Here is a 15,153-nt window from a genome sequence, read left to right as displayed (position 1 = left end):
ATGGGCTAAAATATGCTGAAGTTAAACCTCTTTACAAGAAGGGGATGAAGTGACACCATCAAACTATTGACCAATTTCACATTTAACAGATTTTTTTAAAACTATTTGAAAAGGTTGTGTTCAAGTGCCTTCTTAAGTGTGTGACTACAAATAATACATTGTCCAAGTCACAGATGTAGAGAAGGCTGTTTACGTATATAGTGACAATGTATTTAATTCATTAGCTAACAAATTAGAGACTACTGGCATATTCTATGAGCTGTCAAAAGCCTTTGATTATGTGAATCACAGCATTCTCTTAATTAAACTAGAGTATTATGGTGTCACGAGAACTGCTGTGAAACGGTTTGAGTCTCACCTAATTAACAGGAAACAAAGGTTGTTGTTGTGAAATACCTGTGGAGTAAGCAATCTTTCTTCATGTCATTGGGAATTAATTACATGTGGCATTTCTCAAGGTTCCACCTTGGGTCTGTTGCTTTTTCTTGTATACGTTAATGACCTCTCATCTGTTACATTTCCAGATGTTAAGTTTCTTTTGTTTGCAGATGATACAAACATTGCAATAAAAAGCAAGTCAAATACAGATTTAGAAATGGCTGCTAATCAAATTTTCTCTAATATTAATAAATGGTTTAAAGCTGATTCACTGACAGGTAGACATATCAATAGATCAGGGGTATGACCATGGGAAACAGGATGGCTGCTTCCTATGCCAACCTTTTTGTGGGTCACTTGGAGGGGGCTTTCCAGAGATTCATAAGCCTTCAGCCTCTGGTTTGGTTTAGGTACATTGATATTTTTGTCATATGAACTCATGGTGACTTTCTGGCTAAGAATCCCACATTTTATTTTCACTATTATACATCCACCAGATACACAGCATGAGCATGTTACTATGAAACACACAACTCAAAAAGCTAGTGGTAACTGCTGGAACTAAGACCCTGAGTTTAGGTTACAGATTAAAATAATCAATATCTTCGTCAGATTTGACTCTGATCACTGATGTTGCCACACTTTGCTCTAAAACATTAATTCATACTCTATTGTCTGAAATTTCTTTGTATACCTCAGTAAATTACTTAATCTGCTTTATATCCATATTACTTCCCAAGCTGTTCATTTACCTCATTTCTCAATAAATGTCTGTGCTTAATTATCTAAGAATCGTTCATGAGCATCATTTGGCAGAAAGACAAACATAGGGTTACACAGATTCTGGAGTAATATGTAACACAACGAACTTCACTCACCTAGGAGCAGTGATTCAGCTGTTATGAACTGCAAAGCTTTTGCTGCTATACTGGATTTGTTGTGAACAATTTATTTTATGGTTTAGAGTTTACCCAGTTTATCTAAAATCAGTTCTGATTACCTCCGTGCCAACTTCTCATCAGTTAAGCGCAAATAAGGACCAGCTCTTACAGCATGATGATTAGTGTGCTAGCATACAAAAGAGGAAAGTGAGGCCATACCAATCTCCAATTCGCTTCTCAGAAACCACAGTAAATTAACAATTAAAATATGTTAACACATAAATAAAGTTCCTATTATGAACAGACACTACAAGAAGGGATCAGTTGGTAGGGCATATTCTGAGGCATCAAGGGATCACCAATTTAGTATTGGAGGGCAGTGTGGAGGGTAAAAATTGTAGAGGAAGACCAAGAGATGAATACACTAAACAGAGATTCAGAAGGATGTAGGTTGCAGTAGGTACTGGGAGATGAAGAATCTTGCACAGGATAGAGTAGCATGGAGAGCTGCATGAAACCAGTCTCTGGACTGAAGACCACAACAACAACAACATGAACAGACACAAATTTCTTTCATTAGATTAAGTTAAAACTCTGGTGACAAGGGAGACATCCAGCAACTAAGTTAAATAAGTGCCAAATAATGAAATGAAAGGTGACTATCTCTAGAAAGTAGTAGACTGAGCATAGATAAAAATGTTTTGACATCTCTTAGATTTGTATATTACTTTCATCTGGTCTGTAGTCAAATGTATTCAGTCAGTTGCCCCATTCTTTGCTGAAGCTCTTCTGGATCTTAAGCAACACACCAGTATCACCTGAAAATAAAATGAGGGTCAGATAATCAATTTATGCTCCTATTTTCATCTGTCAGTTTAGTTCTCTGAAGACCTCTTACAAGTCTTCATAAAATAATTCTGATGAAATGGAGTTCCCTTCACTAATTTCCTTCAATTCTGAAGTTTTGACACTCTTGTAATCAAATGTTGTGTGGTCTGTTGTATTACACTCACTTCTAAAGAGACATTATTCCAGTAAAAAGTCTAAACTTTTCTAGACAATTAGTAACGATTTTTCTAAAAACTCTGTATACCCCTAAAAAAAGACTAATAGGCCTATAGTTCTTCACATCTTCACTGCTCTCTTTCTTATCAATTATAAAACTGAAAGCATTGTTTGAACTATGAAGTTTCATCCTTGTATGCTAACATTCTTTGAACAACTGTGCAAGGTTTGCTTTTGCCTCATCGGCCATTGCTTCTATTACTTATCATTTTCAGTCATGTCCAGGGCTTTTTCCTCATTTCTTTTATGGACTGCCTGCCCTGCTTCTTGCAATGCTTTCAGAGTGTGTCTACTATCACTGTCTATTATCTCAATGTCCATTTCTTTAGGTACCCCATACACGCTTTAGAAGTAATTTCGAATACCTCTGGTAATATCTACCAGTTTGTGTATGTACACCACACTAATCACAAAGGAGTAAATAGTTTCAAATTTACTTGGAAGTTTAACTGATGTTCAGGCTAGTGAATGTCCCTGATGTACAGAATGGTTCTACTGTCTTAGGGGAGCATTATACAATGCTATGCATAAGCCTTAATACCAGCATCAGCTGTTTAAGGAAGGGTTTTACCAGGCAAGCACCAATTACACACAGAGAGTAAGACATTTATTCCAAAAGTAAATGAAGAAACAAGTTAAACAAAAAATTGAAGAAAAAAATAAATAACTTTAGTTGACAAAGTAGGAAAGATAATTTTGGATTCTACACACCATTCAAACTAAATCATAAAAAGATGTGTGGATTTGTTTCAAGTTATTAATAAAAGTATATGAGCTCTGAAAATGCAAAGTCCAGTATGAAATAATGATAAAATTATGAAAAGGGTAGATTGCTACTCACTGGATAGTGGAGATACTGAGTTGCAGACAGGCACAACAAAAAGACTATTAAATGCGTAAGCTTTCAGCCAGAAAGCCTTCTAGTGAAATAGACAACACACACACACATATTCACACAAATGTAGCTCATAAACACATGACTACTGTTTCTGGCTGCTGAATCCAGTCTCTTCAGGCACCAAGCCTCAGCAGCCAGAGACAATTATATGTGTGTGAGCTGCATTTGCGTGTATATATATGTGTGTGTGTGTGTGTGTGTGTGTGTGTGTGTGTGTGTGTGTGTGTGTGTGTAGTCTATTTCAGAAAAAGGCCTTCTGTCTGAAACCTTACATGTTCAGTAGACTTTTTGTTCTGCTGGTTTACAATGTAACATTTCCACTGCATGGTGGTTAGCAATCTATCCATTTCATACTAGTGTATGAGTTCTCATGCTTAAAGTCAAGAAATGAAATAATAGCTGTGTGCAGTGAAGTTTTCATAAAGAGCTTATGTAGATTCTCTGGTTAGATCATCTACAGTGAAAACAGAACAAGAAACTAAGTCATGGCTTTGCTGTAATGTTAAATTCCATCAATGATGTTGCTTTACCATCTGCAAAAGTTCATCATGGACAAAGCTACCAGTCATGCAACTTTACACCACTTGAAATCAGTATGAAAATGTATGATTCCCAACATATTGCTCAAAATTCTATCACCCATAAAATTTCAAAGTACCAAAACTGTGTGGTTAACTTGTTGCCTAGAAACTAAGTTCAACAACAACCAAAGGCAGACATAGACTCAGTGTTTCCCACCAACTTTTCCAGAAACTCACAGGACACATGTGCCATGGAGTGCTTTTTTAATTTTTTATTACTTTTCATCCAATCCTCTTATGGAGGGAGGTGGACTGTTTGAAGGCTTTCAATTAGTGTGTTACATTATTCTCTTCATACCTTTATTGCTATTTCTGTGAAGCTGAGTGGGTTCTTATACATCCCAATTGGGAAATTATTTGGAGGGTATTATTAAGGACAATTCTGTATTCACCTTACAGCCATGAAAAACCTCCTAAAACACTAAGCAGAAGTCGCCACAAAATGCTTGTAAGCCACCTAGTTATAACCCTGTGGATCTGTACTATGTTAACGGCAGAATTTCTGACTTTCCTAAAATAGCAGTAAAGTGTCTTTTGACCCCACATGAAATATTTTCATATTTGGCTTAAACAAGTATTTTTTTAGTGTTTGTTAATCCATATTTTATATCTAGTAATCACAACAATAATTCATAATTATAAATAATAATTATTAATTTATTTGAACAACAATGTATCATACAAATTTACTGTTGCTACTGCTAACCAGTTTCTTAACTACAGGTTTTAATTTATTAACTATTCATACAACCTTCTAGATACATTTACTATATTTGGTCCATTTTACTCTCACATTTTTAGCTGGTCTTGTAGCCTTTGCAGAGGCTGATTTGGCACTTCCTCTGCTTTCTAGGTTATTTCAGTCCCATATCCTCTTCCTTTGCCTGATGTTCTTGCTCTTTTGTTTCCTTGAGTTCATTTGCCAGTTGAAGAACAAACTTCTTCCTTTCCATTTACTTGTTCATTACTATGTTACAGATGACCCATGCATTTATTGCCACCATGTCCAGTATGTATAGAAGTAATGCACTGAGCATCTCCTACATGCAACTTTTGTAGTATATTTACAGGCCATTTGATCAACCATGTCCACCCCATACTTTGTAGCATTGTAGAACTTTGCAGTTTTAGGTTTTTTCCTTTTCTTCCTTTTTTATTGCTACTTCAGCATCCAGTGTACTCAGAACAATGACATGTTTATTCTTCTTTCCTTGGTATACAGTCAAGGTGCAGTCTGTGTTGCCACTATTGTGCAGTATTAAGGGGGAGTGTATTTCAGCATTTGGCTTCCTTACTTCATCGGGAATTCCATGGTGGACCTCGTTCATTCTACCAACTAATGAAGTTTTCTTTTCTTTCAGTTTTTTTTAGCAAGTTGAAGAGATAAAAAGAAGTTGTCTGTGGTCACATTTCTTCCTTGATTTACAAATGGCTTTATGAGACACAGAGCAACGTACTCTCCAAGTGGTTGTTTCTCTCTATGCATGTCCTCTTTGCTGAAGTATGTGAAAGCCTTACATATACTTTGCTGTTACATCAACAGCCAACCAGAATTTGAGGCCTTATTTGTCTGGTTCATTGGATATGAAATGAGTAAACCTGCATCTTGCTTTACTTCATAACAGTTCTTCATCAATGGTTATATTTTCTCCAGGGTGGTAAGCGCAAATACTGTTTTCAATGAACTTTCCCCAAATTTCAGATACAAGAGTGAATTTGTTGGCTGCCACGGATTCAGTGCGGTTTGATTTTTCATCAAAATGGAGAAATCTCAGAAGCTTCTGAAATATACCTGTTGGCATAATGTCCATGATAAGAGAGCAACCAGAGATCATCCACAGACATAACTTCTGTGCACAATACACCCCAAACATATATGATGGCTATCAATTTCTCCAGTTCCTCAAGTGACACAGTCCAGTCATTGCTTTTTAGTACTTTTTGAGAATTTGATTCTGAGTATTTCTTCATGAGATATAGCATTGCTTGATCAAAAATAAGACGGAAGACACTGATGACAGAACTGTCTACTCATTGGCAAGCATAAGCAGTGAGACTTCCTCTCTCCTTCAGAGCATTACAGCTGACCACCTTCCAGAAGATGAATAATTTCCAATGTCCCACAAGGTTCCATCCCTTGAAATCATCTTTGTAGATGCTTCCAACTGTGCCTGCTGGGATGGAAGAGGTGGCGGTTGACGTATATCAGCATCTGAATCCTCTTCCACTAATCATCCCTCCTTCACAATGTCTTCATCTTCACTTGTGTCAAGTACATAATCATCATCTTCATCAGTGAAGTCAATTTTCAATTCAGCTTCGGAATTCTACAAGAGATTTAACACTTCTTCATCAGAAACTCCACACTTGACAATACATGGTCGAAAACATGTTTCATGGCCGAAAACTGCCTGAGTGACACAACATAAGCTGTGGCAGACTGGAATGTATATGTGCCAAGTTGCAACAATGAGCAGCAACTGCTCTGCACTACTGCTCACTGTTGACGCTGTATTGTTGGATCATTTACTTATATTTAGAAGAGAATTTACAGTGGGGTCAAATTGACACCTTCTGCCATTCTAGATATACTGAATGAAATGGCAAAGAAAATTAAAATATTTTGTAAACAATAAAACATCTTCCAAGAGAGGAGAAAAAATTAGAAAAAGTCATATAATTTCATTAACAAATAAAATGAATTGAATATGACAGCGAAAAAAAAAAAGAAAAAAGAAAAAAAAAAAAAACCAGGGGTCATTTTGACCCTTTCCGCCGTTCTAGTGTTACTCATACCTACAGTTCTTAAAAACTTTTATTACATTGTCCATCATTTAAGTTCTATGTTTTCTTAATTTGATGCATACTGAAAGGAGTGCCACTCCACAACACAGCTCTTTTCTGATGTTACAAATCATTTTCACATAAATATTACATCATGTATAAAACTATGATGTGGTACCATAGTACACAATTGATTTAAATAATAAATACAAGAAAATATTCGTACACAAAGAAATATTATATTTCAGATCAGAGAATGCTTCCCTGCTCTTTTACATGGCGTTATTGACATATATATATATATATATATATATATATATATATATATATATATATATATATATATATATATATATATATATACTCACCAAATTCAAGATATGAGCAGTCAACATAAAAGTTTTCTGGGTTGGTATCATGTCATATTGTATAAAACTACTGCTTGAGAAAACCAGCATTTTGGCTATGGCTGCAGCGGCCTTCTTCTGGGTCTACTGGTGCATTCTAACTATGCAATGTCCCTTATATTTTGTTATTGCTGCTCACTGCACATGCCATTACACCATAATTTTTAAAAAGATAGTTTATTTCATTGGTCACTTAAAGAAGAAGGAGAGGAAACTTTATATCAATAAGTTACTGAGGTGGAGGGGAGAGTGTAACCTCAGTTGTCTATTAGCTCTTGTATTATGTGCCATGATTGGTGGTCACCAGCGAATGACAAGTTGGTTCCTGTTTACCAAATGCTGGACATGGGCCGCATGGCGGCAGTTACTCGCTGGTAGTGCCCACGCCTCATGTTGACAGTGCGGTCTTTTGGGCCCTGATTGCTGGCAGCTAAGATGGGACAACCCTGAGTCCATCCACTCTATTCATGTTCTTAGGGTGTTTAAGTATTTCAATGGCCTCTCTAATTGTACATTCCATCCTGACTGGCTGCTTGGCCAACAAACAGGCTCCACTGAATTTTATTTCTTTTCTGCAATCTTGCTGATGTTCTACTACTGCAGATTTGTTGTGTTGCCTTAGACAAATATAGCGCTCATGTTCCCAAATGTGCATTGCTATTGGCTACTTGTTCTTAGTAGAGCCTAGCACATCTGTGATCCTGCAACCACTATAGAAGACAGGTTGCACCCCAACCCAGCAAAGGTGTTTGCCTATTCGGTCAGTGACATTTTTCACATAATATAAGTACACTGCTGGCTACAGTTTGTCTATTTCTTCTTTATCTTGCTTACTTATATTCTTTGACAAGGCTATGTGGATCAACTCATGGCTGTAGCCATTGGCTAGAAACATTGTGCATAGCCTTTTAAGCTCAGGTGTTATGTTTTGAGCATCACTTAGGCATTGCACACAGATTGGTTTTCTCCAGCAATAGCTTTGTACAATATGACTTGGTACCATACCCAGAAAACTTTTATGTCAACTGACTCTGGCCACGGAAACCCACACAATTAAGATATGGCCAGTTTAATTCAATACTTGTTTCAATAAAACTGAATTATACTTAATTTAACACTGAAGTAGCTTACATATCTAAACTCATATTTATAATGGACAAGACAAAGGACATTTCATGCTATCTTCATAATATGTATAATTGTAGAGAGCAATCAATTTTGCTCACTTTAATTAAACAGTTTTAATTAAAGGCTTAATGTTCTGGATTCATTTAAGCTACCAACAATTGGCATTAGTATGCATTCACTGTATGGGTCCAGCTTCCTTCCAACACATTGTTTGTGATTGTAACACTTTTGGTTTACCAGTAGTGTAATTTAAAGTATTTTTGCAATCATTGCTCACAAAAATCACTCAGTTAAAAAGTGGACTTTGTTCAGTGTCATGCACTGTACTTGTGACTTCAAGGCACACAATTTGATATCATCATTTATTATGTAGTTCCAGAAGACTATTTTTAATATTTTTCTGTGTAAAACCTTGAGTTATATTTCATCAGTGGCAGAAGGTAAATCTGCAGTAATTAATTTTCCCATTGCTGACTTGGTCATTAGGTCTGTCTCTAGGATTTTCAAAGCCATTATCTAGTGAATGCTCATTATTTCCTTGCTACTGAATGCTCATTATTTCCTTGCATTCTGTCCATGCTGAGCTCCATTGAGCCAATAATGCAAAATTACATACTTCAATTGCTAAGGCCTCCTTCACCCCCAAGCCAGGAGCCATCCAGGCCTGTAAATTCACAAGTTCATTCTAACCTAGCCTTTTATCATCATGACTCTTGTGATATGATGCCTCATTCAACTTTCTGATATTTCCTTGTAAACAATTCTAAATAATTTTATTTAGTTCAGTTAATGTTCAACATCTGTTATCATTTCATCTCATTCATCAACTGTCTTGCATACTCAGATTCATATTGTTTGCTCCTCAATGCTCCTGCAACATTTTTTGTTGTTTCCACTACAATACTTGGCAAAACACCATTTATCATATTTAAGTTAATGGTTTCTTCATTCTCTAGATGCTTAACCTACTTGCTGATTTTAATTTTATTTGGTTTACCACCTCATTTACACCTAAAGTTATTAAGCCCAATGAAATGGGAGTTTAGCTTAGTGAGTTTAGTTCTTTCTGACGTTGTGTCTAATTTTATTTTGCGTCTTACTAATCTATGGTCACTTGAAATCCTGAACTTGTTCAAAACTAACACATCCTGAATAATCCATTTGTTGTTTGGCAATACACAATCAGCCTCAATTTTAATTCCATGTGACCCTTCCATGTCCATTTTCTGTCTGGGATCTTCTTGAAAAATATGTTAAGATCACACATTCTGTTTTTCTCAATGAATTCCATTACCATGTTCCCTATACCATTTCTTGTATAGGAACTGAAGTTTCCTACTGAAGAATGTTTGGTATTGCAGTCAATCATTACTGTTATATAGTGTGAATCACTTTTCTTTTAGTAAACGTAAGTATCCCCAATGCCTAAAAAATTTGTGACAAGAGGTTCATCACCTCAACATAAGATTCTAGCCCTTCTTCTCTAGGTGATGAAGATCTTTTGCAAAGGTAAGTGTTCTACCTAAATAGCTCCATAACACATAATAGAGTATAGCTAAATAATATGCCTTCACTCCTTTCTGGTCACCAACATAAGAAAATATTCTTAAAGTAAAGTCAAATGAGTTCAATATCTTTGTGGTGTGAGTTATGTGACATTCCCAGTTCAGTTTGCAGTATAAATGCAAAGTTATGAACTTAGTGCTGTCTGCTTTCATTAAATATGTTTGTATGATACACCATAAATTCCTATCTTTTCTTATGGCTTGCATGAAACTGAATGAAGTGGATTGACAGTAAACCTCTTAAGTACTGTTTGAATGAGGTTATCTGAGTGTGCAGTTGCCAAATATTCGTTCACCATGCTGGTGTCATCTACATGCATCAATAAGTTGCTCTTATAATTCATAATTACAGCTTGTTAACATACACTGATGTGCCAAAACATTAAGACTGTTGTTCACTGAGAGACTGACCATTGCCTGGTTGCATTATTGGCATGTGTTGCATTAAGGAAAGTGTAGAGCAGAGATTAAATGAATAGTGAATCATTATAGTGATGATACTGTCTGCAAATAGAGAAATCCACTAGCATAAGTGACAATGACAAAGAGAAGTTTGTTCTGGCAAGGCACTTCAGCAAGAACATTTCAGAAACAGTGAAGCTTGTTGACTGTTGTCTTGTTACTGCAGTAAACATCTGTGGAAAATAGTTGAAGGATGGTGAAATCAGGAGCAGGCAATGAGGCATTGGGTCCATGCCTCACAACTGCACTTGGAGTTTGGAGGCTTGAGTGCCCTATAAAGCAGACGAAGTGGTGATTTGTGGCAGATTTGATAACAGTGTGCAGTGCTGGTGGAGACAAAAGTGTTTCAGAGCACACCAATCGGTGCACGTTGAAGAACATGGAGCTCTGCAGCAGATGACATAACTACATTGTCAGTTTCAGTTGTGTCATGATTGGGCTGTGTATCAATGGAAAAATGTTGCTTGTTCAGGCAAATCATTGTTGTTATAACATTGTGTGGCTGGTCATATCTTTACACACCATTGTCAATGTGAATGGCTGATTGAATGATGTACCGCACCATGCAAATAGATCAATGATAGCAGTACTGTTTTGGTTGCATTTGGCTGAGATTCCGTGGGAGCTGTAGAAATAATATAAGACACCATAAAAGCTATGGACTACATGAACATTATTATACAGTACCTGCTTTCCCTTCATGCTGGACACCTTGACAATGGCAATGATATCTTACATCAGGATAACTGATAAAATCACTAGGCCAGAATCATCTACAGAGGTTTGAGGAGCATGATAGTGATCTCACATTGTTATCTTGGTCAACACGGGTACAAAGACAGCCTATTTTGCTTATGCACACACCATTATGTGTTATGGAACTGTTTAGGTAGAACTCTTCTCTTTTGCAAAGAGTCTTATCAGCTAGAGAAGAGGGGTTAGAATCTTGTGTTAAGTTGAAGAACATCTTGCAACTTCTTTTTAATTAAAAAAAATTATTTTAAGTTGAGAATAGTTATGTCTGTTAGAATAAAAATGATCAACATCTACCACACATAGGGCTGGGGGTGAAAGAGGGTGACACAGAAGCTTAACACAGAAACATTTGGAGAAATTTCAATAAAATTTTGTGTATACATGATGCATTATTTGTATAATTATTTGTATAAAAATATTTTAGTGGTAATATACCTGTACCACCTCAAGTGCTGTGGAGGGGAGGAGAAATGAGAAAATGTGACACGTAAAAATATTCGGTAACAACCAACATTTGTATCAAATCCATGGTTTTCATGGTCACTAGACTTACTGGTGCATGTAGTACTGGACTGTCATATGCAAATGTATCTTGCACTTAGCCACTCACAAGCATTGTGGCCAATGTACACACATTATGATGTGATGGTAGGACTTATGTGGATGGCTTGATAATAGGCAAAAGTCCAAAACTGATCACCAAATAAAAACAAACTTCTATGCAACTTTGACAATTTTGTAATTTCACTGAATCATCTTAAGTTGCTGCCCACTTCCATCCTGCATACTGGAAGGGAGCTATTATTGATGACAGTTACAATGGTATTTCACCACTGGAATTAGGGGATAGTTGCATGTGTGCCAAGACATGTCTGGTCATCTCTGTAAACCCTGAAGGAATTTCTGCCAAATGTGGCATATGTCTCACTTTCTATACAGAAAAAATTATTATAATCATAAAATAGATAAGAGACAGATCACACTTAATAATTTAAAAGTATTCCATGTGTATAAACTACAAAAAATTACCTGTTGATATTTCTTTCCTGCAGTCAGTTAACTTGGAATATTATAATTTTATGAACCTTCTGTCCCTTTTCCTTGTTCAACACTATTGTCGTTGTTCAACAACTCATGATGGCTGAAGTAGAGAGGATGTAAAATGAATACTAGCAATGGTGAAGAAAGAGCTTCTGAAGAAGAGAAATTTTTTAAAATCGAATATGGATTTAAGTGTTAGTAAATCTTTACTGAAGGTATTTGTCTGGAGTGTAGCCATGTATGGAAGTGAAACATAGATGACAAACAGTTTGGACAAGAAGCAAACAGAAGCTTTTGAAATGTGTGCTACAGAAGAATGCTGAAGATTAGATGGATAGATTGGGGATCTAATGTGGAAATACTTAGTGGAATTGCAGAGACAAGAAATCTGTGACACAGTTTGACTAAGAGAAGGGATCGGTTGAGAGCATACAATCTGAGACATCAAGACCATTTAATATTGGTAGCAAGTGCAAAGGGTAGAAGTCACAGAGGGAGACTGAGAGGTGAATACCATAAGCATATTTGGATGGATGCAGGTTACAATACTTATCTGGAGATGAAGAGGCTTGCCAAAGATAGAGTACCATAGAGCTGCCTGAAACCATTCTTCAGGCAGAAGACCACAACAAAAACAGCAACAACAATGGAATATGTGTGAAATATGTTAATTGTTTGTGAAAAAATATGTGTATTATCTCTCTCTCTCTCTCTCTCTCTCTCTCTATGTCTCTTTCTCTTTGTGTGTGTGTGTGTGTGTGTGTGTGTGTGTGTGTGTGTGTGTGTGTGTGTGTGTGTGTGTGTGTCACATTGCACAGATGAAGCTATAGGCAAAGAGTGATTCCAAATTTAATTAAATGTATAAAAAAAACATCATCTTTCATTTATTTTGAAAATGTAAATGGGTCTGCTTTTTATATGTGTGTCTATTTGGAAATTAAAAGAGGTATTTCAATACATGCAGGCTACAACTAATTATGTCATAAATAAAAAACGTACACAGTAGTGTGCACAAAAAGTCACACACAGACAAGATTACAGCCTGCGTTTTACTTTTATATGTCCAAGTGAATGCTTAAAATAGCAGAATGAATGAAAGAACACATTTTGTATCTCAATGTCACAAATAAGTAATGAAATTTACATTTTGTCATTATGCTTCAAATTACAATACAAAGTTTTTATCTGCATCAGATAAGTAAGTTCAAGTGAATACTTAATAGTGCAGAATAAATGGTAGTATAAATGTTAACCCATCATATAAATGAATTTACATTTTATCATATAATTTATGTCAGGAATGTACAATTTTACCTTCATGGCATAAAAAAAGATTTTCTTTCCTCTATTTTTACTCAAAAAGATGCCTTATTACTGTAGGAGCTCATCATTTTATAATACGTTTTTCTCTGAGGGATGTTTCCAGTTTCCTTTTGAATATTAACAAGTTATTAATTTCCTTTTTTTATACTGCTGGGAAGCTTGTTATACACTTTTATCCCTGACTCAGTTACTCCCCTATGGACTTTTGTGGGAGTTGCAGAGGCTTGGTGGAAATTTTTCACCTGCTTTGTGTTATGCTTGTGAATGTGACAGTTTTTCTGCAATAATTCCCTGTTGCTGGCTACAGACATCATCAGTGAGTATATATATTGCTTTGTAACATAAATATCCTGAGTGTATTAAGGAGACCTGTGCATGATGCTCTGTTAGAGATGTCACAAATTAACTTCACTGCTAATTTTTGTAGTTTGAAGTCTCTTTCAACTCCTGTAATGTGTTACTGTACTTCCTAAGTAGCAGAACTCATTCATTTTCATTAGAATTTTATTTTCTATCTTAATGATCACCCATATGTCTCTGTTCAGTGTATCTCTCACCATTATTTTAGTCTTGACATTTATTTTCATTCTGTTGCTATCCAAGGCATCAGTAATTTTTTTTACATATAGTTCAGGTCCTTTTCAGAAAGTACTAAGACTACTATATCAAGATCAAATGGAATGCAATATATTTGTTTAACATAAATTTTGAGCTCTTTGGCGCCACTTTTTACTGTTCGTTCTGCACTTTTTGTAAATAAATTAAGGAGAGAGAGGTCAGCCTTTTCAGACACCTTTTCTTGTCCTAGTCTTTTTCTTATTGATATTGATATCTATTGCTGTAGGTATCAACAGAATTAAGAAAGAGACAACAATGAGACAAGGTGTCCAACAAGGTTATCCTTGCTCTCCTTTTTCATTTAATTTATATCTGTAGTAAAAGTTTCTTTATTCTGTACCATAAACTGAGTGTTCTCATTTTTTTCCATTACTGGGAAGTAACTTTTCTTGCGCCTCTATACTTGAGTTGTACCTAACATTATTTTATTTTCAGTCAGTGTGGAAGTGATATGTAGGGGGTGCAGGATATTCCTAGATTCCTCAGTGAAAAATGGTTCTTGAAATGAGATTTTGTAAGTAGATTTTTGATATTAGTTGGTGCCAATCATTTTACCCATGGCTGACCCTAGGTCAAAGCCACATTTCACATACTCATTTATTTTTTATCCTAGGTATTTCCATAACATGACTGACTTGCAAGAAATAATTGCTATTCATGAAATAGTAGAAACTGTGTATTATACACTTACAAGTCAAAAGTAAAAGTTATGTATTTCTTTTGTACAGACACACAACACTTGTGAATGAGAGTCAGCTAAGGAAGGTGCCAACTTGTTGGCATCATCACAGCCTTGGATTGTCACTTGGCAAACCACCTCCTTCGCATTCATCATCCTCTAGTGGAAACAAGTGACTATAAAAGTGATCTTGTTTATCTGTGTTCCGACTCAGGGGAATAAGTCAGCTGCCACCATTTCATTACCCTGGTGTCTTTCTACTGAGTTAACACAAGAGACTGAAAAAGTTAACTGTGATTTAAAGTCAAATGTTGTAGCTTTACATTAGTGTTTAATACAATTTCTTGTGTATAGTTTCACATAAATTACATTGTAAAATGAATGACAGTGCATATATATGTTTATTGTGATATGTGTTTTCCAAATATAGAAGAAAATCTGTTTTAAATGCAGTATCTAACTTATGGGAATCAAATGAACCCAGTCACAAATATTTCATACCTTCATTTTTTGGAAGATGTTTCAGACAGTATGGAGAAGGATGAACACTGTCTCACAACAACTGCGAGCAAAACACAAGAAAAATC

General features: G+C 35.8%; 1 protein-coding gene across 1 annotated transcript in view; it reads left to right on the top strand.

The window, feature by feature from the left end:
* The window catches only part of LOC126484207 (uncharacterized), a 129,390-nt gene extending 114,439 nt beyond the window's left edge, over positions 1-14,951 (top strand). Inside the window, exon 5 of the mRNA XM_050107620.1 lies at positions 14,616-14,951. Within this exon, the coding sequence (XP_049963577.1) occupies positions 14,616-14,742 (127 nt within the window). The 3' untranslated portion in view covers positions 14,743-14,951. The remainder of the gene's footprint in view (positions 1-14,615) is intronic.
* Positions 14,952-15,153: the final 202 nt, after the last annotated feature.

The sequence above is a fragment of the Schistocerca serialis genome, chromosome 6, assembly GCF_023864345.2.
Source record: "Schistocerca serialis cubense isolate TAMUIC-IGC-003099 chromosome 6, iqSchSeri2.2, whole genome shotgun sequence".
Classification (NCBI taxonomy): Eukaryota; Metazoa; Arthropoda; class Insecta; order Orthoptera; family Acrididae; genus Schistocerca; species Schistocerca serialis.
This window is presented reverse-complemented; position numbering and strand designations above follow the sequence as displayed.